The sequence below is a fragment of the Ovis aries genome, chromosome 13 (genome assembly GCF_016772045.2).
Source record: "Ovis aries strain OAR_USU_Benz2616 breed Rambouillet chromosome 13, ARS-UI_Ramb_v3.0, whole genome shotgun sequence".
NCBI classification, from domain to species: Eukaryota; Metazoa; Chordata; class Mammalia; order Artiodactyla; family Bovidae; genus Ovis; species Ovis aries.
The window spans coordinates 24,931,695-24,958,667 of record NC_056066.1 but is presented as its reverse complement, the minus strand read 5'-3'; the positions used below and the strand labels follow the sequence as shown (position 1 = coordinate 24,958,667).

The 26,973-nt window shown below is 40.8% G+C and overlaps 1 protein-coding gene across 10 annotated transcripts in view; it reads left to right on the top strand.

Annotated features, from left to right (window-relative positions):
• ARHGAP21 (Rho GTPase activating protein 21) overlaps positions 1 to 26,973 on the top strand; it is a 129,450-nt gene that overhangs the window by 7,780 nt on the left and 94,697 nt on the right. Inside the window, exon 3 of one of the 10 annotated variants that reach the window (XM_042230533.2) lies at positions 1,473 to 1,590. The exons of the other annotated variants lie outside the window; for them this stretch is intronic. Coding sequence (XP_042086467.1) covers positions 1,516 to 1,590 — 75 coding nt within the window. The 5' untranslated portion in view covers positions 1,473 to 1,515. The remainder of the gene's footprint in view (positions 1 to 1,472; positions 1,591 to 26,973) is intronic. 10 annotated transcript variants of the gene reach the window in all.

The window sequence follows — 26,973 nt, the reverse complement described above, 5'->3', positions numbered from 1 at the left end:
TCAAATGAATGAGTGAAGACTTAAGGAAAATTTCCAAAATGTTCTTGAGTTTACATGTAGGTGTGCAGTATGTGAATTCTTAATTTAGATTATACAGCAAGGTGTAGTGTGAGATGTAGGGTCTTCCTCAGACCTCCATTTCTATTAGGATGGCCGCTCATGTCTTTCTTACCTTTGGGAAGCTGGTAACCAAAGAACAGTAACCAAGGCAGTGTGTAGTATAAATGTGTGAAGTAATTTGCGCTAAGGTAAGATACTGGTAATTAACAGACTGATGGGAGGGGAATCAGATGGGTGGCAAAACTATAAAAGGGAAATACAGTCATTCCCCTGTATCCACAGGGCATTGGTTCCAGGACCCCCCCACCCTGTGGACCTCAGAATCCTTGGATGCTCAGGTTCCTTATATAAAATGGGGTGGTATTTGCATATGCCCTTAACATCCTCCTTTATACTTTAAATCCTCTCTCAATTACTTATAGCGCCTCATACAATGTAAGTGGTATGTAAATAGTTGCCAGTGTGCAGCACATTCAGGTTTTTAGAACCTTCTGGAAAATTTTTTTCTGAATATCTTTGTTCATTGATTGAATCCACAGATGCAGTACCGCAGTACCTTCAGATACAATGGCCCAACTGTATGTCTGAGGTTTTCTTTCTTAAAACAATTGGCCAGTATAGGAATGCTACTTATATTTTTCATATTTTTGATGTCATAAACATTTCATTGCAAATTTTAAAAATGATCACAACTTTGATGATGGCAAAATGTTAAGTTGTTCATTCTGGATGAGGAGTATACTGGAATAGTATTATTTTTGGAATTTCTCTTTTATGTTTTAATTCCAAAGTTGCAATGAAAAAGATAGCATTTACAAATTTAAATAGGTAATATATTATCAGTCTTGTCAAAATCTGGTTTCTAGCAAAGCTACATTGCTTAAAATAATACTTAGACATTTTTTGAAAAGGATACTAATTACATAAAACAATACTTAGACATTTTTTAAGAAAACATATGTCTTCTTTAATGTCAGCTAGATTCATTGTAGGCTACTAATAGTACAGTATAACATAATACTGTTATTTAACTTGAAATATGTGTTCCTTCATATACCTGAATCTAAATGACAGAACACCATTGTATAGCAGAAGCTTTACACTGCAAGTTAGGGTGAAAAGTATAGCCTGTTGGAATTAGGAAGCGTAGCAGCAACAGAAGTCTAGAATTAGAGGTATAGAGTGGGACCCCTCTCTAGCTGTCATGTCTAGCTTGAAGCTGGGTGCCCAGGTCTAAGAAGATCTCTGTACACATTGTGGGTGTTTTGTAGCATTCATTCCTTCCAAAGGAAACATTTCATGAAGACCTTGTGCCTTGCTTACAGACTCTCTAACCCTTTCCTCATTTCTTTAGGTCACAGAATCTGATACAAGCGTGATACTCAATTTCTTTTGTTCTTTCCTTTGTGAAGGGACCCATCATCTTATTATATTTAACAACATGCTGATTTAAGTATGGGCCGTGCTGAATGGAGATGCACAGATGCTGTTATCAAATGCAGCTATTTTCTGTTACAGAAAGACCATATGGTAGGCACTTGTTTTTCTCTTTGGTTGATGTGATTACATTAGTAAAATGAAAGGATATTGGACTTAGATTGTCCTAGTATTTATTTAATTTTAATTGACCATAAGGCATTAAATGCCTTAAAAATATTATGAGCCATCTATATATTCTGTTGGTTTGAAGCAGGAAGACATCTTCACTCAAAAGCTCAGTTTTGGATTGCTTCCACCAAAATAATTTTTTACTTTAAGTTGTCATATTCTTAAAAAAAATTGAGTTATGGAGATAATTAATTTTACAAAAAAATCTGGAAGAGAGCCTTTTGTACCTCTAAGATAATCTGAAGATGAGTTGATTTCTGTAATATAGGTTTAAGAAGTTTAGTGTGATGGAAATTGTTTTTTAGAAGTCCTCTTTTTTTTCTAGTTATCTATTAACATGGAAAGAATTGCACTGTGTAGATTTGTGAATAAGAGAATGGATTTAGAACCCAAATTGGATATTTCTGAAATATTCATCTATTTTGGGGAAAGTTTTTAGGTGGATCATAAAAACTGTAATCAAAAAAGGTGAGTTAAAGAGCATATTTCTTTTTTCCCTTAGGCCAGCTACTGTTGAGCCTTCCTTTTGTTTGATACTGGGCGTGTTCTTCATTCAGACTTGGTTACTTATTGCCTTTTCCCCTGGTGGCTTATCTCTGTTCTGAATAGATGCCTGGCATAGTTATGAGTGGTGGTGATATGTACTAGTCTGTTTATAATCCCACAAATTCATTTTCCTTTTTATAACCTAATGAAGATGTAGTCGCTTGACTTACACTCATTGGTTCACCTCATTGATCTTTAATAGATCTTGACAGGACTAATATTCTTAAGAACTGCTTGATTTTTTTCCTTACTCAGAATGGAGAGTATCCTTAAATATTAGGAGCTAGAATGATCTTGGGGATTAATAGTCTTTTTTTTTAAACCTTGAGATATCTAGATGTTTTTAATTCCCAGTGTTTTCCTAAAAATTCTATATTTAAAAGAATTTGTGTTGGGACTTCCCTGGTGGTCTAGCGGTTAAGACTCTCTGCTTCCAAGGCAGGGGGCTCGGGTTTCATCCCTGGTTGAGGAACTAAGATCCCATGTGTTTTGTGGCATGGCCAAAAAAATAAAATGAAATTTTAAAAAGTCATTGAAATTAAATTTTGAAAAGTCATTGGAAAAAAAGAATTTGTGTTAGCTAGATCAATGAGACCTATTTTCTCCTTTGGGTTCTACATACTGACTTCTGGAAACATTAAATACTTAGTAAATGTGATGGAGAAGAAGTACTCTGGGCACCCAGGTTAAATCAGATCTTTATTATGATGCTTTTAGGAAACTGTTTTTGGTTTACTTATTTTTTCATTTAATACTACATTATAGAAACTTCCTCTGCTTATAAGGGAAATATATATATATAATCAATTTTATAAATGGAAGAAAAGAAACTCTTAAGAAGCACTGTACAAAAATATTCAAGAGAGATTAGATTTGTTTTTGTGTGGCTATGATGAGCAGAACTAGGATCAGCAGATAGACAGACGGGCCAATTTCCAGAATTCAGAAGAAAAATTTTTGTTAAATTAGAAGTTAACTGAAATTGAATGTGTTTCTCACAGAGGTGGGATGACCTTCTGTTTTACAGGATTGCAGAGGGGATTCCTGCTTTGGTAGGAATTTAAATCAGACAAATCTGGATGATCATTAGAATCCCTTGGACCACCTTTCAAACTATAGGTTCTTGTCCCCATCATTATGTTAATGAATCAGAATCCTTGGGGATGAGACCCCCAAACCTTCGCTTTTTAAAAAGTCCCATGCTGATCTTCTGAGTTTGAGAAGAACAAATCAAAATGACATTCAAGGTCTGGGTTCTTAGGGCAGCCTGATTTCAGAATTGTTGTGACCAAATTGAAATCAACATAAAGAAAATAATATAAATATGGGGAGAAAATTTAAATGATTGTAAATCAGTGAATATTTCAAGCTCAAAATTACGATCACTTTCTTTATATAATCAAATGTATTTCTATATGTCATTAGTATAACAAAATCATATTCTTTTCAAATAAAGTAAACATTTTATCAAAAGAGCACTTTAAAATTTGACAGAAATAGGTGTACTTTTTTGTATGTATGTTATACTTTCTGTTGTTATGCTTTAATGAAGTTAAATATTTTAAAGTGATAGAGCTCTGGTTATATCAAAACTATTGTTGTTACTTTTTAGACTTATTATAAAAATCATTTGTTTCATATCAGCTCCAGGAAGGCGTATTTTCTTTAAGCAAATAGCCATTTAAATGATTTCATTTGCATCTTATAATCATTTGTTCATATTAACTCTTCATCAAGAATAGGAAAAGTTAACAGTGAAAGAAAAAAATGTCTTTCTTTACCGAAGTATACATTGTGAAGGGTTTAAGAAATCATTCCAACATAAATCATAATAAACTAATCATTAAACAGATAATTTCTCTTTACACACCCTTCTCATTTAATACCAACAGCTGTTCTGTCTGTCCATTGAAGCCATCTTGTCTTTTGATGTCACTGATTTGTAAGATCCTTTTGGATAGTATGCTACAAAGACAATCTGAACTAATAACAAGAGTCCAACTGCCAATTCTGTAAAAGAAGCACGATTTCTTGAAGTCAGTGAAAGTGATATTACACAAGGAGCAAAAAGCTGCTCATAGAGTCAGACTGAGACCAGTGAAGAGATGCAGAGAGCGGCATCAAGGTTGATATGCTTCTCGAGAGAGACTGATTTGAATTCAAAGGATTAAGGGAAGCTTGGAGAACACTGATGCGCTTGAGGGCATTTACACGTGTGGAGAAGTGACATTTTCCTCTGGGCAGTGATGCTTAGTTTGGACCCCATGTCTTAAGCTCTGTTTACCAAGGGACCTGAAAAAGTGGGTGTGAATCTAGAAAAAGGTGGTGAATAGATTTCTTTTGTACTTTCTAAGTAGAGACAGTGCCACTAAGAGTGAATAGGAAATTTTATCTTCTCTAGTTGACTTAGAGATGAAGCTGTTTACACAGAGGTCCAGGAGTAGCATCTTTAAAAGTCCTGCATTTGTAATATTTTTAGATGTACAAACACTTCAGAGTCTGAATATTTTAGATGTCTCCATTTCTTTTTTTAGAAAACCCCTTTATTGAGGTATAATTGACATGTAAAATGCTGTGTATATTTAATGTATATACTCAGTGCATTTGAGGATAAGTTATACACCTATGAAGCAATTCCCACCATCAAGGCCATAAACATATTCCTCACCTCTCCAGTTTTCCTCCCATTCTCTTTATTAAGGGACTTCCCTGGTGGCTCGGATGGTAAGGAATCTGCCTGCAATATGGGAGACCTGAGTTTGATCCCTGGGTCAGAAAGATCCCCTGGAGAAGGGAATGGCAACCTACTCCAGTATTCTTGCCTGGAGAATTCCACGGACAGAGGAGTCTGACAGGCTACACAGTCAGTCCATGGGGTCGCGAAGAATTGGAAACAACTGAGCAACTAACACTAAGTCACTCTTTATTATTGTTGGCATTATTGCAACATGTGTGAGGCCTACTTAATATAAAAAATCTAGCCCCTTAGCAAATTTTAAATATGTTGTTGTTTAGTTCCTAAGACATGCCTGACACTTTTGTGACCCCGTGGACTGGAACCCGCCAGACTGCTCTGTCCATGGGATTTCACAGGCAAGAATACTGGAGTGGTGGACGTAGAACTGAGGTCCCTAGCTGAGACTGAGACTGACAAAACTTCATCATTTATGGCAGCTGTAACTGCATCTGCCCTGGACCAAGGAGGAATGCAAATTCCCTTCAGTTTAGGGGAGGAACTTGGAAGAAGAATCCTTTTCCCCTGTTTAATCCTTGGCTACTGCTGCCATTCTTGGCTGTCTTTTCATTTGATCACCATAATCTCTTTGTCTAACTATTACTTTCAGATAAGTTACTCAAACATTGTATTTGGATCAAGTAGGATCTCTAGGAACAAGGCAGATATATAAAGCCTAAAATATATATATATTCAAGAAGCATAAGGATATCCCAAAACACATGGCTTAGAAAATGAATACTGCTGGATTTCTATAAACTCCACTGATGTGTTTGTTTGGCATGGATTTGACAGGCAAAGAGTTCATCTTTTCTCGTTGGCTTTGAATTGACAGCAGATAAGACGGGCATCTTTTGGTGACCCATGAAAAGGATTTTGAATGTCAGCAATCAGTTCTCAGGATAAATGAATGAAGAGGAAAAACACAAAGTGTCCACGTCAGGATTAAAAGGGGGTCACCATTCAGAGCCCACAGACATTAAAAAGATAAAAAAGGGAATATTGGAATAACTTTATGCCAGTGAATTTGACAGTTTAGATGAAATGGGCAAATTCTGTGTAAAATTCTGATACCAATTCAGAGGAGGGTGTGTTTGTGTGTTGGGAGTGGTGATGGTGGGGTTTTCCTCACCAAGCAAATCTCTGACATCAGAGAACTGAGTGTCCTACAATTCAATTTAATTCGGATGCTCTCTACCCAGATGTGGAATTGGATCCTCCAGGTTAAAGGCTCCGTCCCTCAAAACTGCCCCTTCCCGCCCCACCGCCTCCCTACCTTCTGCACCTTCAGTGTCCAATTGCAAGTCTAGGCTGCCACCTGAGTTTCTAACCTACTGACTTGGATTGTTGGCTCAAATGACCCCTTCCTTGGGTTCAGTTAATTTGCTAGAGTGGCTCACAGAACTCAGAGAAACTACTTACTGGACCATGGGTTTTATAATAGAATGTAACCCGGGACAGCCAGATAGGAGGGACATATAGGGCAGGGTGTGGGGGAAAGCGTGGAGGAGGGTCCACCCCCTCTCCATGTGCTCCACTCTCCCCAAATCCTCATCTGTTCACCAGCCTGGAGGCTCTCTGAACCTCAACCTTTCGAGTTTTTATGGAGGGAAGATGGTGGCCCTTGAGTAGAGTCTTAAAGGACATGCAGAAATTTCTGAAGCAGGTGGTGGCAGAATGTTGCAGGCAGAGCGAACAGAATGGTAGAGGCAGAATGTGAGAGAATGATAAAAGAGGAAACCCACCGAAAGATGAAGAAAAGTCATACTAAAATAAGCACTTGCCAGTCTATACATAAATTTCCATTTAAGATTTTCCTCTGCCATTGCTTCTGAGTAAGGATGTGTGTATTGTATGAATGAAACACGCAACTTGGAGTTTGGAACTGATTTTTGCTGCTTTTCTTTCCAATTCTGACTGTTTTGGGGACATTACAGTTCTCCATAGAGGACCTCTAGTGTATTTGATAACAAGGATCTGATTTTTTTATAAAAGCTCGATCTAGCCAGCTGTCAGCAAGTAATTTTTGTCAACCTGTAATATCTGTGGATTCTCACAAGCAATTGACCCAAGGACCCTGAGAAACAGTGATATTGGTGACAGTATTTTTTTTTTTTAAGCTTTCCTTTTAAAAAGAGTTAAATCAGATAATTCTCCTCGTTAAATATCTTCATGTATTCCGGTTTTGTAGCTGCCTTCATTCATTTAATCTGCTTCGTTTCCTTCCTCTACTGTTTTATAATCTGTAAAACTGCTGGGGCTGTATGGTGTGGTTTTGCTTTTCTGTAGATACTCTGAATAGGCAAGGTCAGGAAAAGTGAATTTGTTCTTTTTTTTAGATTAGCTGCGTATATTTGTTTGTCTGCCAACATAGTCTCAGAGTCCTCGTAGGGAATCAAGGCTACTGCTGGCGTTTAGTCATTCAGTTGTGTCTGCCTTTTTGCAACCCCATGGACTGTAGCTCACCAGGCTCCTCAGCCCATGTGATTTCCCAGGCAAGGATACTGGAATGAGTTGTTGTTTCCTTCTCCAGGGGATCTTCCCAACCCAGGGATTGAACCCTTGTCTCTTGCATTGGCAGGTGGATTTTTTACCACTGAGCCATGTGAGGAAGCTCCATGAGGTTGTATAGTTTGTTATTTATTTTGCCTAAAAATATATATGAGAATAAAAAGTTAGTAGCCCTTTGATTTCTAGTATTCAGTGTGTATCTATTTATCTCCAGTTTTGTGTCATATCCTTTTAATACTTTTTACTCCTGTTATAATTTAGATATTTATGCTCTTTACATTAACCTTAATGTTTATTTCATCTTGATATACTGTTTATAAGTGCTAGACTGGAAATCTGTTTCCTAGACACATACAGGAGAAGGCAATGGCAGCCCACTCCAGTACTCTTGCCTGGAGAATCCCAGGGACGGGGGAGCCTGGTGTGCTGCTGTCTGTTGGGGTCACACAGAGTCAGACACGACTGAAGCGACTTAGCAGCAGCAGCAGCAGACAACATACAGTGAAGCAAAGAAGGCTTCAGAAAATGTTTTAGGGTTTTCAGAGAGAACACTGAACCCCTACAAATTACCATAATACTGATCATTACCTTGTTTACTCCTCAAAACAACTCCATGACATGTCTGCTATTATTATATCCATTTTAAGCATGTGGAAATAGAGGTACAGAGAGCTTAATTAACTTCACCAAGGTTACACAGCCAAAAGGGGAAGATAGAAATTTAATGGATAGTGTGTTAATATGATCATAACAGCTTTAGTAGAAGGAAGAAAAAAATTTCAAGGAGAAGTCTCTACTTTGATTGAGATTTACTGGTTTCACCTAGATGGAAATAGTTTGTGTTCCATTAGCTAAATGGTAAACAGTTCAATGGCAGATTGATAGACAGCTTGAAAATTTTGTCAACCCTCTCTTTTGTCTCTTGGCAACCAGAGAATCCCAATGACTTTATGTCTTTAAAGTGTCAGCTTATGGTACACAGATGACTGGCCTCTACTGTTGCTTCAGTGTGTTAAATTCTTGAGCTAAAGCCATGTGCTGAATTTATTGAGTCTCAGGAATGATCTTTTAAGACTAAGGTTTGGAAGAGCACTTTCTCTGTATTTTAAGTTTCTGCTTATCCTTTCTCCAGAGTGGTAGGTTGGTCATATATAAGACATGTTTTGCTGAAGAAAGCCTGCAGTTCATTTAGAGCTGAGTGGCTGTGATAGATTTAAGGTGTAGGTGCTTCCACATGTGATGTCTTATTGTCCTACGAAACATTTGTTCAGAGCAAATGGCAGGTCCATTGTCCCCTGAAGATACATGGGATCTGAAGTGTCTTCATGTTTGTTCATGTTCACTTTACCTGAGACGCCTTTCCCATGTCTTGTCGTTTATGTAAACCCCACACCTCCTTCCAGGTCTGGCTCACATTTTAAATACTTGCTTAGAAAGCTTTGTCTCACCTTCATTGCAGTAGGTAGAAAAGATGTTCTGGGAGATGGGCTCATGCTCTGTAAGCTTCTTGCCCTGTTGTTCCTTTTTTTTCCTTCTGAACTCCTTGCTGTTCTGTTACCCTTATTTCCAGTGTTGTTTGTACAGATCTATAATCCATCATCCAGAATCCTTGAGCTTTTCAGAATTCAGAAGTTTTTAGAAAGGTTTTAGAAATATGTGATGATGCAAGTTGTGAGACAGCCCGCAGCTATCAAAGTAGTCATTTCTGCTGTAAAATGTATGAATATTTATTTGTGTCAGGTTGGGGCAGGTCAGATTTCACTATCAATGAGTTGCAAAAATGTTTTGACTTTCAAATCTGTTTGACTTTTGGGAGTATAAATATAAGATTATAGGTCCAGATTGCCTAATTTTTTAGAAATTAGGCAATTTTTCAAACTGTGTATGAATGTGAGAGATGGACCATAAAGAAGGCTGAGTGCTGAATAATTGATGTTTTCTAATTGTGGTGCTGGAGAAAACCCTTGAGAGTCCCTTGGACAGCAAGGATATCAAACCAGTCAGTTCTAAAGGAGATCAACCCTGAATATTCACTGTAAGGCTGAAATTCCAACACTTCAGCCACCTGATGTGAAGATCCGACTCATTGGAAAAGACCTTGATGCTGGGAAAGATTGATGGAAGGAGGAGAAGGGAATGACAGAGGATAAGATGTTTGGATGGCATCACCAAGTCAGTGGACAGGAATTTGAGCAAACTCTGGGAAATAGTGAAGGACAGGGAAGTCTGGCATGCTGTAGGCCATGGAGTTGCTAAGAGTCGGACACAGCTGAGCGACTGAACAACAACGACATAAACTGTATATTGGGAAAATACCTAGTAATCATATGATACTATGATTTTGTTTCATTGTTCATTAATTAGTACTCTGATCGGCTTTCAAAGGTGACCCATGTGTGTATTCTGTGCATATCTAGTATTAACTGGTAGATGTTTCATTTCTTATTGTAGCTCCAGTTATCCCAGTTTTGACTAGTGGTAGCCTTTTCAAGCTTTCTCCTGAGTCCCTTATACATGAACCTAAATTTCTTTGGTAGCAGTATGAGTTTTCAGCATATCGTTTATGTATATTTCCTGCCCAAGACACAGAATCAGCTATTCCTCCAGGAAGCCATGCTCTTTTTAAAATCAACTAATTATTTTTGGTTGCACTGGGTCTTTGTTGCTGAGTGTGGGTTTTCTCGAGTTGTGGAGAGTGGGGGCTATGCTTAGTTTCTGTGCACAGGCCTCTTTTGTTGCAGAACATGGGTTCTAGAGTGAGGGCTGAGTAGTTGTGGAACATGGCCTTCGTTGTCTTGGGGCATGTGGAATCAAGCCCATGTCCCCTGTGTTGGCACGTTCTTAGTCACTGGACCACCAGGGAAGTCCACCATACTTTTTTTTAGTGGTAGATGGTATGCAAGATTGTACCAGGAAGGTAGAGACGTTCATTGCTACTGTGTTGCAACTGTTACAAACTAACATTTCATTTTGAAATAACTTGAGTCTCACAGAAGGTTGGAAATGTAGAGAATTCCTTTATATCCTTCCTCCAGATTTCCCTACTATAAACATCTTAAATAATCACAGTACAATAATCAAAAACAAGGCAATTAGTATTGCTGCACTATTATTATTAAGTTACACACTGTGTTTAAGAATGATTTGTAAAAGCTTGATTACAGCTGTTTCTTCAGTTTCTGAGTTCTTTTCTTTGGGTATGAACTTTTGGTTAGTGGTTCTTAACTATTAAGCATCACCTGAGAACTTCTGAAAATCCAAGTACCTGAAACCCTTCCTAACAGCCCATCCCCCCAGTCCCCAGCTGCTTTCAGAATTTTTTAGAATCTGAAGTACTCTTGCCTGGAAAATCCCATGGATGGAGGAGTCTGGTGGGCTGTAGTCCATGGGGTCACTGAGAGTTGGACAGGACTCAGTGACTTCACTTGCACTTTTCACTTTCATGCACTGAAGAAGGAAATGGCAACCCACTCCAGTGTTCTTGCCTGGAGAATCCCAGGGATGGCAGAGCCTGGTGGGCTGCTGTCTATGGGGTCGCACAGAGTCGGACATGACTAAAGTGACTTAGCAGCAGCAGCAAGATGGGGATACAGTATATGGTATAGGGATATAGGGGTTTTGCTAGAGATCTGCTCTGACAGCTTAGTGAGATCATTGGAGGAAAGGCATAATTTGTATTGGGCCCTTAAGTGGTGATAATGACCCCCTTAGACTCCAACATGAAACTATCTTAAAGTGATTCAAGTTTACTGCTTCTAGTGCCAAAGATTCCTGTTGTACTTAGAACTGTCTTTCCATATGCCGTACTCATTCAACAAATACTTGTTGAGTACCTTCTAAGTGGGCTTTCTTGGCGGCTCAGACAGTAAAGAATCTGCCTGTAATGTGGGAGACCTGGGTTTGATCCCTGGTTTTGATCCCTGGTTTTGGAATATTCCCCTGGAAAAAGGAATGACTACCTACTCCACTATTCTTGCCTGGAGAATTCCATGGACTGAGGAGCCTGCCAGGCTATAGTCCATGGGGTCACAAAGAATTGGACATGACTGAGCGACTAATACCTTCTAAATGCCAGGCACTGGGGATGCAGCAGTGAAAAAGTACAGACACGATCTGGTTGCTGCATTCATGGATGTATTTGGATAGTGGGAAGTGGGAACGAGTGAACAAGGAGTTATAATAGAGTGCTGTGAGTTAACGGTATTGTAAGAGAAGAGTGAAGAGCTATGAGTATATACAACAGGCAGACCTCCCCTAGTCCAGGGATCAGGGAAAGTCTTCCTGGGAAGATTGTGTTCAAGCTACGTTATGTTAGTTAGATAGAAAGAAGAATGTTCTGGCAGAAAGTACAGCCTTAGTTTCTGAATATACCCCATGACTCCAGCAAGGAAAAGGTTCTAGTATCTTACTGGAGAAAAATGTACAAGACCAGAGAAGAGAAAAATATAGAAGTGAACACTAGCCTTTATTGGGTCTTTTCAAAGCTTTCATATTTTCATAGAAACATCAACTCTCAGTTTTATTCACATTTTATCAGTTTCCATATTGTCTAAGCTACATAATGATACCAAAAGTAAAACTGATTTAGAGATTTGTGTAAAAGTAAACTGTGTTAAGCATAAGTCCCATTTGGTGGGAGCAGAAATTAAGTGGCTAGAAAAAAATTTCCCAAACATGGCAGGTGAGCTTGTCGTAGGACCAGGCAACCTTCATACAGTGGGACCTCAGAATTCTGGTTTGTCCAGCAAATGTGTTAGGCAAAGGTCAACTAAACCAACATTGACTATAATTATAGTTTGGGGAATAAGATGAGCTCATAGGAGAAAGGGTAAGGGAAGAGAAGAGGGCCAGGGTTAAAACCTTAGGGAGCACCACCAATTAAGGAAAGAGAGAAGACAAACCAGCTAAAGATTTTAAAGAACTGGTTAAAAATAAGCCTTCCCACAGGCCTTTGAATCTGACCTTCCTACTTAGACTCTGAATAACCTTGCAACTTTATTTCACCTAGCTTTTTGAACTTATTTGCGATGAAGGCTTTTTCGAAGATTCTTTAGGTGGTCCTCTGGGGGCAAGATCCCAGAAGATCACAGAAGCAGTGAGAAAGAACGTCTGGGAGATCAGCTGGAGGCACTTGTAGAAGTCCAGGAGCAAGCTGATGAGGGTCTCAGTACAGGCAGAGACAGTGGGAAAGGGAAAGAGAGAGATTCACTGTAGATTTCAGTCGAAATGCTAGGAGTTGGTCACCGTACCTGAGAAGTAAGGAAGAGGGAGTTGGGAGGACTCTGGTTTCTGTTTGCCTGACCAGGGGAGCTTACGATGCGCCTTTATGCAAAGAGACAGGTTGTGAAAGGGAAGACCAGTTCCATTTTGGACATGTGGTCTAAAGGTTTGCAGGTGCGTGTACTTAGTGAGAATTCAGACACATAGATTTGGAGCTTGGGAGAGAGGGTAGGGTTGTAGAGAAGATTGGAAGTAATTCATAATGAAAATCATGAAGGATAACATCGTTTAGGGATAGTATAAGATATGAGAGGAAGAATTCTAATTGCGACAGGAAGGAAGCCCATTTAAGAACAGTAGTAATCATTTATGAAGAAGGAAATGGCATCCTACTACAGTATTCTTACCTGGAGAGTCCCATGGACAGAGGAGCCTGGCGGGCTACAATCTGTGGGGTCACAAAGAATCAGACATGACTGAGCGATTGAACAATACCAGTCATTTATTAGGTGTCTGTTAGATACTGTTTCAAGTATGTTACAGATACTATGTTATTTCATACTGAAAACCTCATGAGAGCAGGTGTTGAGATAGTCTCCATTTTAGAGCCAAATAAGTTGAGGCTCAAAAGTTAAGCTGTTAGCTCCTGTTCATTCATTTGTAAGCATTCAGTTTGTAATCATTTGTAATCATTCAGTTGAAATGATATCTTTACTAAAGGTCTAGACTTTTTTTTTTTTTTTTAACAAGAAAGAGATGGTCAGAGAAGTAGGTTGATGCTGCCTCAACCTAGTGTCAGGAGCTGGCTTGTCGTGGATGTAGTTCGGCATGATTGATTATGCCATTTTTCCCAAGTTGTGATTTCGTTGAATGTATAAATGTGAGCCTGTGATATCCAGAAAGAAGGAAAAAACAGTAATCTTTTTAAAAAGCAAGTGATCATAAATATAGACTAAGACCTTTCGGAAGAGACCGTCCTTCTTGATGTAACAGAGTGAATGTAGCATCTTTCGGAAGATGGTGGTGTTCTGCCCGTGAGCTACTGCCGCTTGGACAGGAAAGGGAGGGGTAGATCCTCCTTGCCAGTCGCATCACTGCAGAGCTCCAGGAACAGGAGCTGAGTCAGAGAAGACGCGCAGGCTGCGCTCTAGGCAGTCATGGCCCAGTTCAGGATCTTAGACTGCATGATCAACCACAACTGGAGTTTATTGTGCAATCTCTATTGTGCATGGAGTGGGCAGGTTTGTTGGATATGTGTGTATATATTTGCTTTTTTAATTCAAAACTGCTGTAATATTTTTAAAAAATGGCAGTGAAAATACTGGCTATGAAATCACTGTCTTCCTTTAACAGTGAAAAAATAATCTTTAGACTATGACTTTTTCTTGAAATACTTGTTTAGCTTGGTGTATCTCAACTCTCGTCACCTGAATTTCTCTGAAAGAGTTAACTCTGATGAGACTTTATTTGGAGAGCTTTCAGTGTGGGGGAGGGGACGTTAGAACAAATTATTGAAAAATAAAACTAGGAAAAATTAAAGCAATAGAATTGAGACATGATGAATGTTAGACTTTTTAGAGACGTTTAATATTTTATCTATGAGAAGGTAGGCAAGATTTGGAATGAGTTGCTTTTTAACTAGTTTTTCATTTTTAATGAAATAATAGTTCTTGAATTCTTTCATTATGGGATTAAATGTAAGTTTATTTTTGTATTCTGTTCCTAGTCTACTACATAGCCTTTTGAGAAAATAGTTATTCTGTGATAGAGAAACTTTGCCAGGTACTTTTTTTTTAATGGCAGTTATCATATGCTTTTGAGTTTTCTCCCCTAGGAAGCAAAAGCTGTTGTTTCTCCCTTCAACCTTCAATCAACATTATTATCAAGTACAGTCTGCTTTTGTAATTCATAAATAATATTGTTCATATTTAGCACAGTAGCTTCTGTTACAAAATAGAAGCCTTATTGATATCTTCTATTCCAGTGATCAGTGAATCTTATGAATTATTTACCTCGTAGAATTATCACTGTGGATTTCTGTCTTTGTTATTTTAAAAGTTCTTTAGTATTGTTTCAAATTTATTAATAGAAGCAAAACTAAATTTGAAATATTGAAAGCAGTGAATGACATGGAATGTACCAGCCCCCTCCCCCACCCCCACACACATGCACCCTCCATCATTTCTCAGTCCCCCGTAAACATGGCATTAACGGAAGTTTATGAAACATGAACTTAGTTCCAAGTGGGACTTTGGGTCTCTGTACCTTTCTTCATGTCCTATTCTTTTTGTTCTGGAATGGTGGGAAGATATTTTCATGGTTTATGTTGGGAGCAATAGACTAATGTATCAGAGACATTAGAGATGGAGAAGGTCATTTAGTCTATATTTCTTCCAGCAAGAGATTGATCCCTCAATGCACTTTCTAGTTCTTTCCCTAATGGATTTATATTACCGTAAAAATATGGATTTCAAATGGCTACTTAGAGAATAAAAGAAGATAGATACTGCAATTATCTTAGCATGTAAAATTCATAATGTCAGGAGCTAACCAGAGCTGAAACTTTACATTAAAAAAAAAAAGAGTGTTTAGTCACCAGTTTGCCCCATCACTAAACATATTGGTCTCATCATCAGAAAACTTTCTAGTTTGAGATCCAGGACCTCGTCAAGATGTCTTCATTGTAATTAATCCTAAAGAAATATTTGGGCTGCAAAAGAGTCACGGGATAAGTTGATGCAGTAAGTCAATAACTGAAAGTGTGTTGGCCTGGGCTTTTACGGGATTGCTACTGCTACTTATCCTGTGGTTTAGACCTGTTAATAGGCCATTTAGTTGCTAGCATCTCTCAGAAGAATTTGCAGAACTTAGCATGAAGAAGGGCTTCCCTGGTGGTTCAGCTGGTAAAGAATCTGCCTGCAATGCGGGAGACCTGGGTTTGATCCCTGGGTTGGGAAGATCCCCTGGAAAAGGACATGACAACCCACTCCAGTATTCCTGCCTGGAGAATCCCCATGGTCAGAGGAGCCTGGTGGGCTACAGTCCATGGGGTCGCAAAGAGTCAGACATGACTGAGCAACTAAGCACAGCACAGCGTGAAGTAAAACTGGCATGTGACCACTGCTATGGCTTTTATATCACCGCTTAAAGTTTTTGGTGGAAGTCGCCAGCTCGATGCTTTGGGGTCTAGACAGTTTCCATAAAAGGGTAAAGGGAGCTGGGGAGAGTCAAGTAGAGGACACCTGGGCCTGGAGGAGCCTGTGGCTGACTTGGGATTCAGCTTCAGGAAATGAACGCCTTGTTGGACCTATTGTTGTCACATCATTGAGTTTTCAAGAGAAACTAAAAATTTGCATTTTTGTGCACAATTCATGCTTATTTAAAAAATGTGGACTGATTCAGATTTTTCAAAACACTGAGATCTATGCAAAACACATCTGTGGCCAGTGTGGCTCTCAGCTTTTGATATGTAACTTCTGACTTATAGAAGGACTTAGGGCAATGGCTGGATTTATTTGAGTTTTATTATGAAGCTAAGCTGCCCAGGGATGCTGCTGAACACCTTTGGAAGCTTAGGGTGTTGGTAGGGAGTGTGGGGGAGGAGAGTGTGCATGAAAGTGAAAAGAAAAGTGAAGTTGCTGTCATGTCTGACTCTTCGCGACCCCATGGACTGCAGCTGACTCTTTGCGATCTCATGAATCACAGCACGCCAGGCCTCCCTGTCCATCACCAACTCCCAGAATTCACTCAGACTCATGTCCATCGAGTCAGTGATGCCATCCAGCCATCTCATCCTCTGTCGTCCCCTTCTCCTCCTGCCCCCAATCCCTCCCAGTATCAGGGTCTTTTCCAATGAGTCAACTCTTTGCATGAAGTGGCCAAAGTACTGGAGTTTCAGCTTTAGCATCAGTCCTTCCAATGAACACCCAGGACTGATCTCGTCTAGGATGGATTGGTTGGATCTCCTTGCAGTCCAAGGGACTCTCAAGAGTCTTCTCCAACACCGCAGTTCAAAAGCATCCAATTCTTTGGCACTCAGCTTTCTTCACAGTCCAACTCTCACATCCATACATGACTACTGGAAAAACCATAGGCTTGACTAGCAGACCTTTGTTGGCAAAGTAATATCTCTGCTTTTGAATATGCTATCTAGGTTGGTCATAACTTTCCTTCCAAGGAGTAAGCGTCTTTTAATTTCATGGCTCAGTCACCATCTGCAGTGATTTTGGAGCCCCCAAAAGTAAAGTCTGACACTGTTTCCACTGTTCTCATCTATTTCCCATGAAGTGATTGGGCCAGATGCCATGATCTTTGTTTTCTGAATGTTGAGCTTTACACCAGCTTTTTCACTCTCCATTTTTACTTTCATCAAGAGGCCCTTTAGTTCCTCTTCACTTTCTGCCATAAGGGTGGTGTCATCTGCATATCTGAGGTTATTGTTATTTCTCCCAGCAGTCTTGATTCCAGCTTGTGTTTCTTCCAGTCCAGTGTTTCTCATGATGTACTCTGCATATAAGTTAAATAAGCAGGGTGACAATATATAGCCTTGACGTACTCCTTTTCCTATTTGGAACCAGTCTGTTGTTCCATGTCCAGTACTAACTGTTGCTTCCTGACCTGCATATAGGTTTCTCAAGAGGCAGGTCAGGTGGTCTGTATTCCCATCTCTTTCAGAATTTTCCACAGTTGATTGTGATCCACACAGTCAAAGGCTTTGGCATAGTCAATAAAGCAGAAATAAATGTTTTTCTAGAACTCTCTTGCTTTTCCATGATCCAGCGGATGTTGGCAATTTGATCTCTGGTTCCTCTGCCTTTTCTAAAACCAGCTTGAACATCTGGAAGTTCACGGTTCATATATTGCTAAAACCTTGCTTGGAGAATTTTGAGCATTACTTTACTAGCGTGTGAGATGAGTGCAATTGTGTGGTAGTTTGAGCATTCTTTGGCATTGCCTATCTTTGGGATTGGAATGAAAACGGACCTTTTCCAGTCCTGTGGCTACTGCTGAGTTTTCCAAATTTGCTGGCATATTGAGTACAGCACTTTCACACCATCATCTTTCAGGATTTGAAATAGCTCCACTGGAATTCCATCACCTCCACTAGCTTTGTTCATAGTGATGCTTTCTAAGGCCCTCTTGACTTCACATTCCAGGATGTCTGGCTCTAATATTTAGAGTTGTAAAAAAAATACCTGTAAATAAAATGCATGGTTGTGCGTAAAAACTGGCGAGTATAAGTTGATTTACTTAGTTTAGTACAGTTCCTGTTAATACTTTGATGTGTTTGCTGCCAGCTTTCTTTTTCCTATGCACAGTATTTTCTCCCTCTGTGTGTGTGAGGGGCATTTTATAAGTTATAATCATAATATGCACATTTTGTCTTGTTGGGATGTCATTTTTTGTGTATGTATGGTATCATTTTTAATGGCTGTATAATATTCTAGCCAGAGGATGGAGATACATATATATACGCACACACACACACATGCATTTGTAACATTTAATATTTTATATATATAAATAATATAATTGTTTATCTGTTGTTGGAAATTTAAATTGCTTCTGTTTTTTTGCCATCGGAAATAAAATATGGTGAATATTTCTGTGATTAAAATTTATTTTCCTGTTTAGGATCATTTTCATTGGATACAATCTCAGAAGTGAAATTATTGGGTCAGAGTGATGCATAACTTTAACAAAACGCATTTTGGATGAAGAAGATCTTAGAAAAGTATTCTTAGGCATGTGAGAGACGAGTGACGTTTTAAACTTTATAGACAGCAGTACTGTTAACATCAACAACAGCATTCAGAAGGGAAGAATCTTGTGTGTTTGTCTCTTTTTCCATGTTGGTACGTGAGAAATTTTAGATGTTCTTATCAGCATTTAGAACTTGGGGCTGAATGTGAACAGCAGAGTCAGATACCAGGAGTTGGGTGTTAAAGCTTCATGGCGATGACAGCCTGCCATCCTAGTTCTGGATTTTCCCACAAGTCCACTGACAACATTGCACCCTTCTGAAGGAAGACTCGGAAGCGCCAGGCATGGGAGACCCTGGCTTCGCCATTCTTTGTGTATATCCGTGCAGAGCTCCCAGTCGGTTCCTAGCTCAGCAGCCAGTCTGATCCTGATCTGAACGTTGTTACTCTGTTCGCAACGTTCTGACTCAGTAGTCATTCTGTTCTAGTCTGGGCCCCCAGGGACTGCCCAGATCACTCAGCAGAAAAGCCTGGGGCCTTATGTGGTGTGCCTGTCTTCCTCCGTCATCACCATGACCCTGTTTCTACTCAGATGTTCCCCTTCTCATCCGGGGCTCCAACCCCACGACCTTTGCCCTGACTGTCTGAGTCCCTCTTCCAGAAATGCTTTTCGCAAAGATCTGTGCTGAGTGTGCTGCTTCACTTTCTTTTGGTTTTTACTCACCTGTCCCTTTCCCACTGAAGTGTTCCGTTCAAATTTAAGTGTTACGAAGGGGAAAATAATCATATCATCCAAGAAGATCCTTTTTTTTTTTTTTCCTTTGAAAGAAAATTAGAATGATTAGAAACTTTATTATTTCACAGAATAGTCATTCTGTTGAGATATAAATCTATTTCAAGGAAGAAAAGCCAGAGAGGAATCCTGGGTGGTTTCCTTGAATTGGAAACCAGGAGAGAGTCATACTGAGGATCCTGGCTTAAAGTTTTCCTCCGTTCTATGATGAAACGAAATGGAAGACAGAAAGAGAGGCTGGCAGAGAACTTTATAAAAATTTCTTTTAAAATTTATTGCTTCTCCCTTGAGTTTCTCTCCATTATTAAGAAGTAGTTGATAGGCTAAGGTTCACTTTGTTCCTTAGAGCTGTTAGAACCAGCCGCTGCTTCTCACACCACTCCAAGGAGGCTTTCCTTTGGTAACGGAGGGAATTGGGAAATAGGCCTTTTGACACTTAAACTACTCTGCATGGTCCACAGGCCCGCAGTTCCTGTGCTCCCAGGAAGCTTGTAATAAACTTTCAGACTTTCAGGGCCCCGCCCAGACTTAAGAATTTCATTTTAATAAGACCCTCCAGTGATTCTTCTGCACTTTCAAGCTCCACCTGGAAAGAGTTAAAGCTGTTATTATTATTATTATTATTAATTTTTGACCGCACTGGGTCTTTGTTGCTGCGTGGGTTTTGTCCAGTTGCAGCGAGCGGGCTTCTCAATGCAGTGGCTTCTCTTGTTGTGGAGCGCGAGCTCTAGAGCACAGGCTGAGCAGCTGCGGCACGTCGGGTCTTCCTGGATCAGGGATTGAACTCACGTCTGTTTTGGCAGGTGGACTCTACCATTGAGCCCCTAGGGAAGCCCTAAAGCTGGTTTTTGTTTACTTGGTTTTTAAAGAGATGCTTAGTTTAACTGCTTTTCTTTAAATATTATTTACATTGTGTGTGTGTGTGTGTGTGTGTGTGTGTGTGTGTGTGTGTGTGTGTGAGTTGCTCAGTCGTGTCTGAGTCCTTGCGACTGCATGGACTGTAGCCTGCCAGGTTCCTTTGTCCTTGGGGTTCTCCAGGCAGGAATACTGGAGTGGGTTGCCATTGTTTCCTACAGGTGATCTTCCCTGACCAGGGATTGAACCCTCATCTTTTGCAGTGGCAAGTGGTTTCTTTACCACTGAGCCACTAGCGAAGCCCCATTTAAATACTTATATTTATAGTGAAGTTCTAAGGGATTAAGTGCTTCCTTTTAATCACTGGATAAGAGACCAGTTAATGCAGAATATCTGAACGTAAAGAACAAGAGCTCAACTTTCCTTGTTTTATGCCTCGTTATTAACATAGAAGGAAAAACTGGAGCCATCTTTAATTTTTATTATTTTAATTCAGGTAACCTGAAAACAAGGACTTCAGGTTAAGGACCCTGAGGATTTTGCCTTGCAAGGCTACTAGTGTCAATGGCCTTTCTCTTGGCTTGACCTCCGGTTCAGCCCTCTTTGCAGCCTGTGGTGTGCTAACTGCCCACTTCTATGCAGATGGCTTGGGCCTGGAGATGTGTAGGTGATTCCATCTGGAAGAAGCTAGCTGTCGGGCAGGGTGAATGTAGGATTAGCAGAAACATGTCCGTGTTCAGGGGATACGAGTGACATTGCCAAGATGCACTGATGGCTGATTCTCCACTGGTCCACAGGTGAAACCAGGGGAGCTGAGAATTCAAGTACAGAGGCCTCTTAACTATTGTTAGGAAAAGTCCAAGCAGATCATTTCTGCATTTCACCAGCAGTGTCTGAGAACTGCTGACCTAAAATTGGGACTCTCAGAATTATTGGCAGAAGGCAGAAGAGATAAAAAAAAATATTCCATGTGCCCCTGTGACCAGACTTTCAACACCAGGGCTCGAAAATGCTGGAAAAAAAACGTTCCAAGAGCTTGATATTTTATAAGAGATGAAAATAGCTAACATTTAGCGACCACTTAGTTAGTAGGTGACAGGCACTTTATGTTGTTAACCTCCTTTAATTCTTCTACAGAGATGATATTATTTTCTTTTTAAAATTTATTTTAAAAATATAAAGGCTTATGGAAGTATAATTTGTCTGCAGAAATTCACTTCATAAGGCATGCAATTTAATGGATTTTGACAAATTCATCTGGTCATGTAACCGTCGTGACAATCCAAATATAGAACACGTCCCTCATCCTAAAAACTCTTTCCTGTCCCTCTGGGGTCATTTCCCTGCTGCAGTACACATTCTCTGGAAACCACTGATCTAATTTCTGTCCCTATATAATGGAATCCTATAGTGTATAGTCTTTGGGGTCTGACTTCAGAGATGATATTATTTTCATATTCCCATTTTACAGGTGAGGAAACAGATGAAATAGGGGTTAAGTGGCCAGCCACACAGCCTAGACGCTGCCAAGCAGGATGGGATGTAAGCACGGGGAGAGGAATGGGGGTGGTCAAACTCTGAAGTCTCTGCCCTTACCACTCACACTGTGCTGAGGGATTTGATACAACATTCAACACATCAGCTTTTAAAACTAGTCATTCTAAAGCTATATTAAGGGAATTCCCTGGTGGTTCAGTGGCTAAGACTCTGAGCTCCCAGTGCAGGGGGCCCAGGTTCGATCCCTGGTCAGGGAGCTAGATCCCACATGCTACAACTAAGACCCAGAGCAGCCAAATAAATTAAAAAAAAAAAAATAAAAAAAAAAAAAAATAAAGCTATATTAAGAATGTCAGTTCTGTTCAGTTGCTCAGTCGTGTCCGACTCTTTGCGCCCCCATGGACCATCGCATGCCAGGCTTCCCTGTCAATCACTAACTTCCAGGGCTTTCTTAAACTCACGTCCATAGAGTTGGTGATGCCATCCAGCCATCCCATTAAGAATGTGGAGTAAATGAAAAAATTTTGTATGTATATTGGAATATATATATATATATATATTTCCAATTAATGGCCACTGTAGGGAGCAACAAAGAAAAATGGAAGGAAAAAGGAGCAGAAAAGGGGGAGAAAAGGATAGGAATGTCTGGAATGAGGACTATGCAGGATTGAAGAAGAGATAAAAGGTTCAAGAGCTGCCTAAGAAAGGTAAAGGAAACAGAGAATTTGATTTTGCCGTAAATAGTGGTAGCTGTGAGATTTAAGTGCCTTGTAATGTTGGTTAGTTGATGTCACTTTCTTAGTCCTTCTGATACTGAGACTTTGTTGTCCATTGTTCAGTCACTAAGTCGTGTCCGACTCTTTTTAACCCCATGGGTTGCAGCACACCAGGCTTCCCTGTCTTTCACTATCTCCTGGAGCTTGCTCAAACTCATGTCCATTGAGTTGGTGATGCCATCCAACCATGTCATCCTCTGTTGCCTGCTTCTCCTCCTGCCTTCAATCTGTCCCAGCATCAAGGTCTTTTCCAGTGAGTTGGGTCTTCACATCAGGTGACCAAACTATTGGAGCTTCAGCATCAGTCCTTCCAATGAATATTCAGGGTTGATTTCCTTTAGGATTGACTGGTTTGATCTCCTTGCTATCCAAGGGACTCTTAAGAGTTTTCTCCAGCAACACAGTTCAAAAGCATCAATTCTTTGGTGCCCAGCCTTCTTTATAAACTTTAGCTTTGTTAATATATAAATATAAATATATAATATATATTATATATATAATATATTATAATATATATAATATAAAATATATAATATATAAATATAAACATATATTATGAGTCGGTGACCATGTTAATATAAGCAATTCATGATAAACATTGAGTCTGCATGAACAGAGAAAAATTTTGAAAGAAAGTTTTAAAAAGTAGCATTGTACTTCCCTGGCAGTTCAGTGGTTAAGACTTCACCTTCCTGTGCGAGGGGCTTGGGTTTGATCCCTGGTCAGGGAGCTAAGATACCACATGCCTCATGAAAAAAACCAAAACATGAAACAGAAGCAATATTGCTGTTTGTTGTTGTTTAGTTGCTAAGTCGCATCTGACTCTTTGTGAGCCCATGGACTGTAGCCCTCCAGGCTCCTCCATGGAATTGCCCAGACAAGACACTGGAATGGGTTGCTGTTTCCTTCTGGGGATCCTCCTGACCCAGGAATCGAACCTGTGACTCCAGGATCTGCTGCCTTGGCAAGCAGATTCTTTACTGCTGAGCCAAGCAACAGTGTAACAAATTCAATAAAGACTAAAATGGTCCACATTTTTAAAAAATTCAAAAAGTAATGTCATTAATGTCCTGTAGCAATATTCATAATTGCTTTTGAGCTGAAAGCTGGTGAAGTTAGAGTGTTGAGCTTAGTTTAGTTAGTTTAAATATCTAGTTTATATTGATGTTGAGCATCAAGCCAGGTGCCTCTGGACTTGTTACTTAGAGGGCCCAGAGGCTGACACTATCTTGGCCTAGTCTTCTTCCTGGGAGCTTTTGATGGGTGAAATCAGGTTTAAATGAGTGAGAAAGACGAAATTGAAATCTCTGAAGGAAAAGGCAGATTTCAGGACAGAGCAAATGGTCTGCAGATAAATAGGATGACAGAGTCACATGTTTTGATGATAGCTGAGATTGACTGCAAGGAGAAAAGCACTTACAAATATTAGCTTTTTATGTTCATCCTCCCCAGCCTTGGGGCATGTTGGATGGTCTGGTGGAAAGCGTGAGCCTTGGACTATGAGTAGAGGTTCCTGCATATCTGTCTGCCCTGCCATCTCTTGGTTGTGTGATTCTGAACAATTCTGTCATTTCTCTGGATTTTAGTGTTCTTATCTATAATCTGATTAGAGGATTTTCAGGGCTTCCTTTTTCCAGTTGTAACAATAAGAAATTCTTTACGTCATACAAAGCCAAAGAGGAGAGCCAGACGGAGTGAGTGGGCAAGGCGGAGGCTGCAGTCTTTGGTAATCTAATCTCGGAAGTGACATCCATCACGTTGGCTGAATTCCAAACATTAGAAGCGAATCATCAGGCCCAGCCCACACTCAAGAGGAGGGGACTGTTCAGAGGCAGGAATGCCAGAAGGCGGGGGTCACTGTTCTTTTTCTTCCTCTGTTTCTTCTGCAGTTGTGATTGATCATCATCTGTTTAAGAATTGGGAGATTTGAGAGGGGGACCCCCTAGATCACCTCCTGGTTCAGTGACTTAGAGAATTCATGAGGCAGTGGTACCCAGAACCGTCATTCATTACAGCAGAAGGTTTCAAAGCAAAATCAGCAACGGGCAAAGACGCGCGAGATAAAGCTCGGAAGAAGCCACGCACAAGCTTCGCAGGGTCCTCTCCCAGCGGAGTCACACGAGGTGCACTCAGTTCCTCCAGCACAAACTGCGACAACACGAGGGACACGTCTGACACGAGGGGGCTCGTGTAAGACAAAGCTTTCACTGGGGGCCAGACATGTGACTAGCGTATGCCAGAATTCCAGGCCCCAGAAGGAAGGCAGGGGCTCAGCAGGAACCGCACTGTCTGCACTAACAACTGAGGCCCAGAGGGCCACTCTTATCCGTGAGGGAATGAGGGGAGCCCCCCCTGAAGTCCAAGTTCCCAGACGCCAACCATGGCCAACCTCTTAAGCAGGCCTCTCTGAGGACAGCAGTCTCAGGCCTGCTGTGAGAACTCATTTCTGCACGGATGAGAACAGGTTACTGCTAAGTCACTTCAGTCGTGTCCGACTCTGTGCGACCCCATAGACAGCAGCCCACCAGGCTCCCCCGTCCCTGGGATTCTCCAGGCAAGAACACTGGAGTGGGTTGCCATTTCCTTCTCCAATGCATGAAAGTGAAAAGTGAAAGTGAAGCCACTCAATCGTGTCCGACCCTCAGCGACCCCAGGGACTGCAGCCTTCCAGCCTCCTCTGTCCATAGGATTTTCCAGGCAAGAGTACTGGAGTGGGGTGCCATTGCCTTCTCCGTGAGAACAGGTTAAGTTTACCATAAATAATGGTGAGCAGTCAAAATACTTTCTTACACTGATAATTCTGGGCCTATGTTTGGTGGGGAGGTGGGGATGGTGCTTTCTACGGCCTGGAGATTAAAGAAGTTTACCTCAGGCGATAATCCCAGTGTTTAGATCCTGACAGGCCTGTTACGATGCATATTTGTAGTGACCTTAGGAAAAAAAATTTCAGTGGTGTAATTCTTAAAAGTTTTTTTATTTATTTATGTTTTCGGCTGCAGCGGGTCTCAGTTGTGGCTTGGAGAAGCTTTAGTTGTGGTATGTGGGATCTAGTGCCCTGCCCCGGGACTGAACCAGGGCCCCCTGCATTGAGAATACAGAGTCTTAGCCGCTGGGCGTCAGGAAGTCCGTTGGTGGTGTATTGATGGACTGTATCCTTTGCTTCCAGGCATGTTGACTCAGCACCTGGTTTTTGCCTGGCTGCTGCGCTGCTGCTGCTGCTGCTGAGTCGCTCCAGTCGTGTCTGACTCTGTGCGACCCCATAGACGGCAGCCCACCAGGCTCCCCCGTCCCTGGGATTCTCCAGGCAAGAACACTGGAGTGGGTTGCCATTTCCTTCTGCTGTGCTAGGCATTCCCTATGTTAGGCATTCCCTATAAGATGTGTTCCTGGAGATTGTAATCAAGTGGGAAGACAGATATTAAACGTATAAGCAGAAATAAATATATAATTGCAAATAAAAGCTTTCCCTTAAACAGGAGGAGAAAATGCTCAGTTTCTATTTATTTGCTACATTTTTTTATGTACCTACTTTGTGGTACTATTCTGACATGAACAAAACAAAAGTCCCTGCTTTGATGGACCTTACGTTTTAATGGGAGTCAATAATCAAACATGCAATATTGTCTCAGATTGTGACAAGCACTATGAGGAAAAAAGTAAAACAGGATGGAGCAGTGGGGAGACTGAAAGTGAAAGTTGCCCAGTCATGTCTGACTCTGCAGCCCCATGGACTATACAGCCCATGGAATTCTCCAGGCCAGAATACTGGAGTGGGTAGCCTTTCCCTTCTCCAGGGGATCTTTCCAACCCAGGCATCAAACCCAGGTCTCCCACATTGCAGGCGGATTCTTTACCAACTGAGCTATCAGGGAAGTCCCAATGGGAAGACTAATTTAGATAAAGGTGGTCAGGAAAAGCCCCTCTGAAGTTGAGACAGGAGGGGAGGGAGCAGGGTGCAACCTTTAAAAGAATGACATAGCAAATTTCTAAGTCATGTCCGACTGTTTGCGACCCCATGGACTGGAGGACAGCAGGCTTCCTTGTCCTTCACTATTTCCCAGAGCTTGCTCAAACTCATGTCCATTGAGTTGGTGATGCCATCCAGCCATCTCATCTTCTGTCACCCCTTCTCATCCTGGCCTCAATCTTTTCCAGTATCAGGGTCTTTTCCAGTGAGTTGGCTCTTTGCATCTGGTGACCAAAGTATTGGAACTTCAGTTTCAGCATTAGTCCTTCCAATGAATATTCAGGGTTGATTTCCTTTAGGACTGACATAGTCAGAGGACATGACAAAGCCTGGTTAGAACCAACTAGGTCCAAGATGGTGGAAGAGTCCCCCTTTCTTCCTATTTCAAAGTCACTTCTCTGTGTTGAAGATGTTTAAGCAGAATCCTAAATGAATTAGGGAAGCAAGCCATACAGATATCAGCATGCCAGATAGTGGGAACTGCAAAGGTAAAACAGAGAAGGCAATGGCACCCCACTCCAGCACTCTTGCCTGGAAAATCCTATGGACGGAGGGGCTTGGTAGGCTGCAGTTCATGGGGTTGCTGAGGGTCGGACACGACTGAGCGACTTCACTTTCTCTTTTCACTTTCATGCACTGGAGAAGGAGATGGCAACCCACTCCAGTGTTCTTGCCTGGAGGCTCCCAGGGGTGGAGGAGCCTGG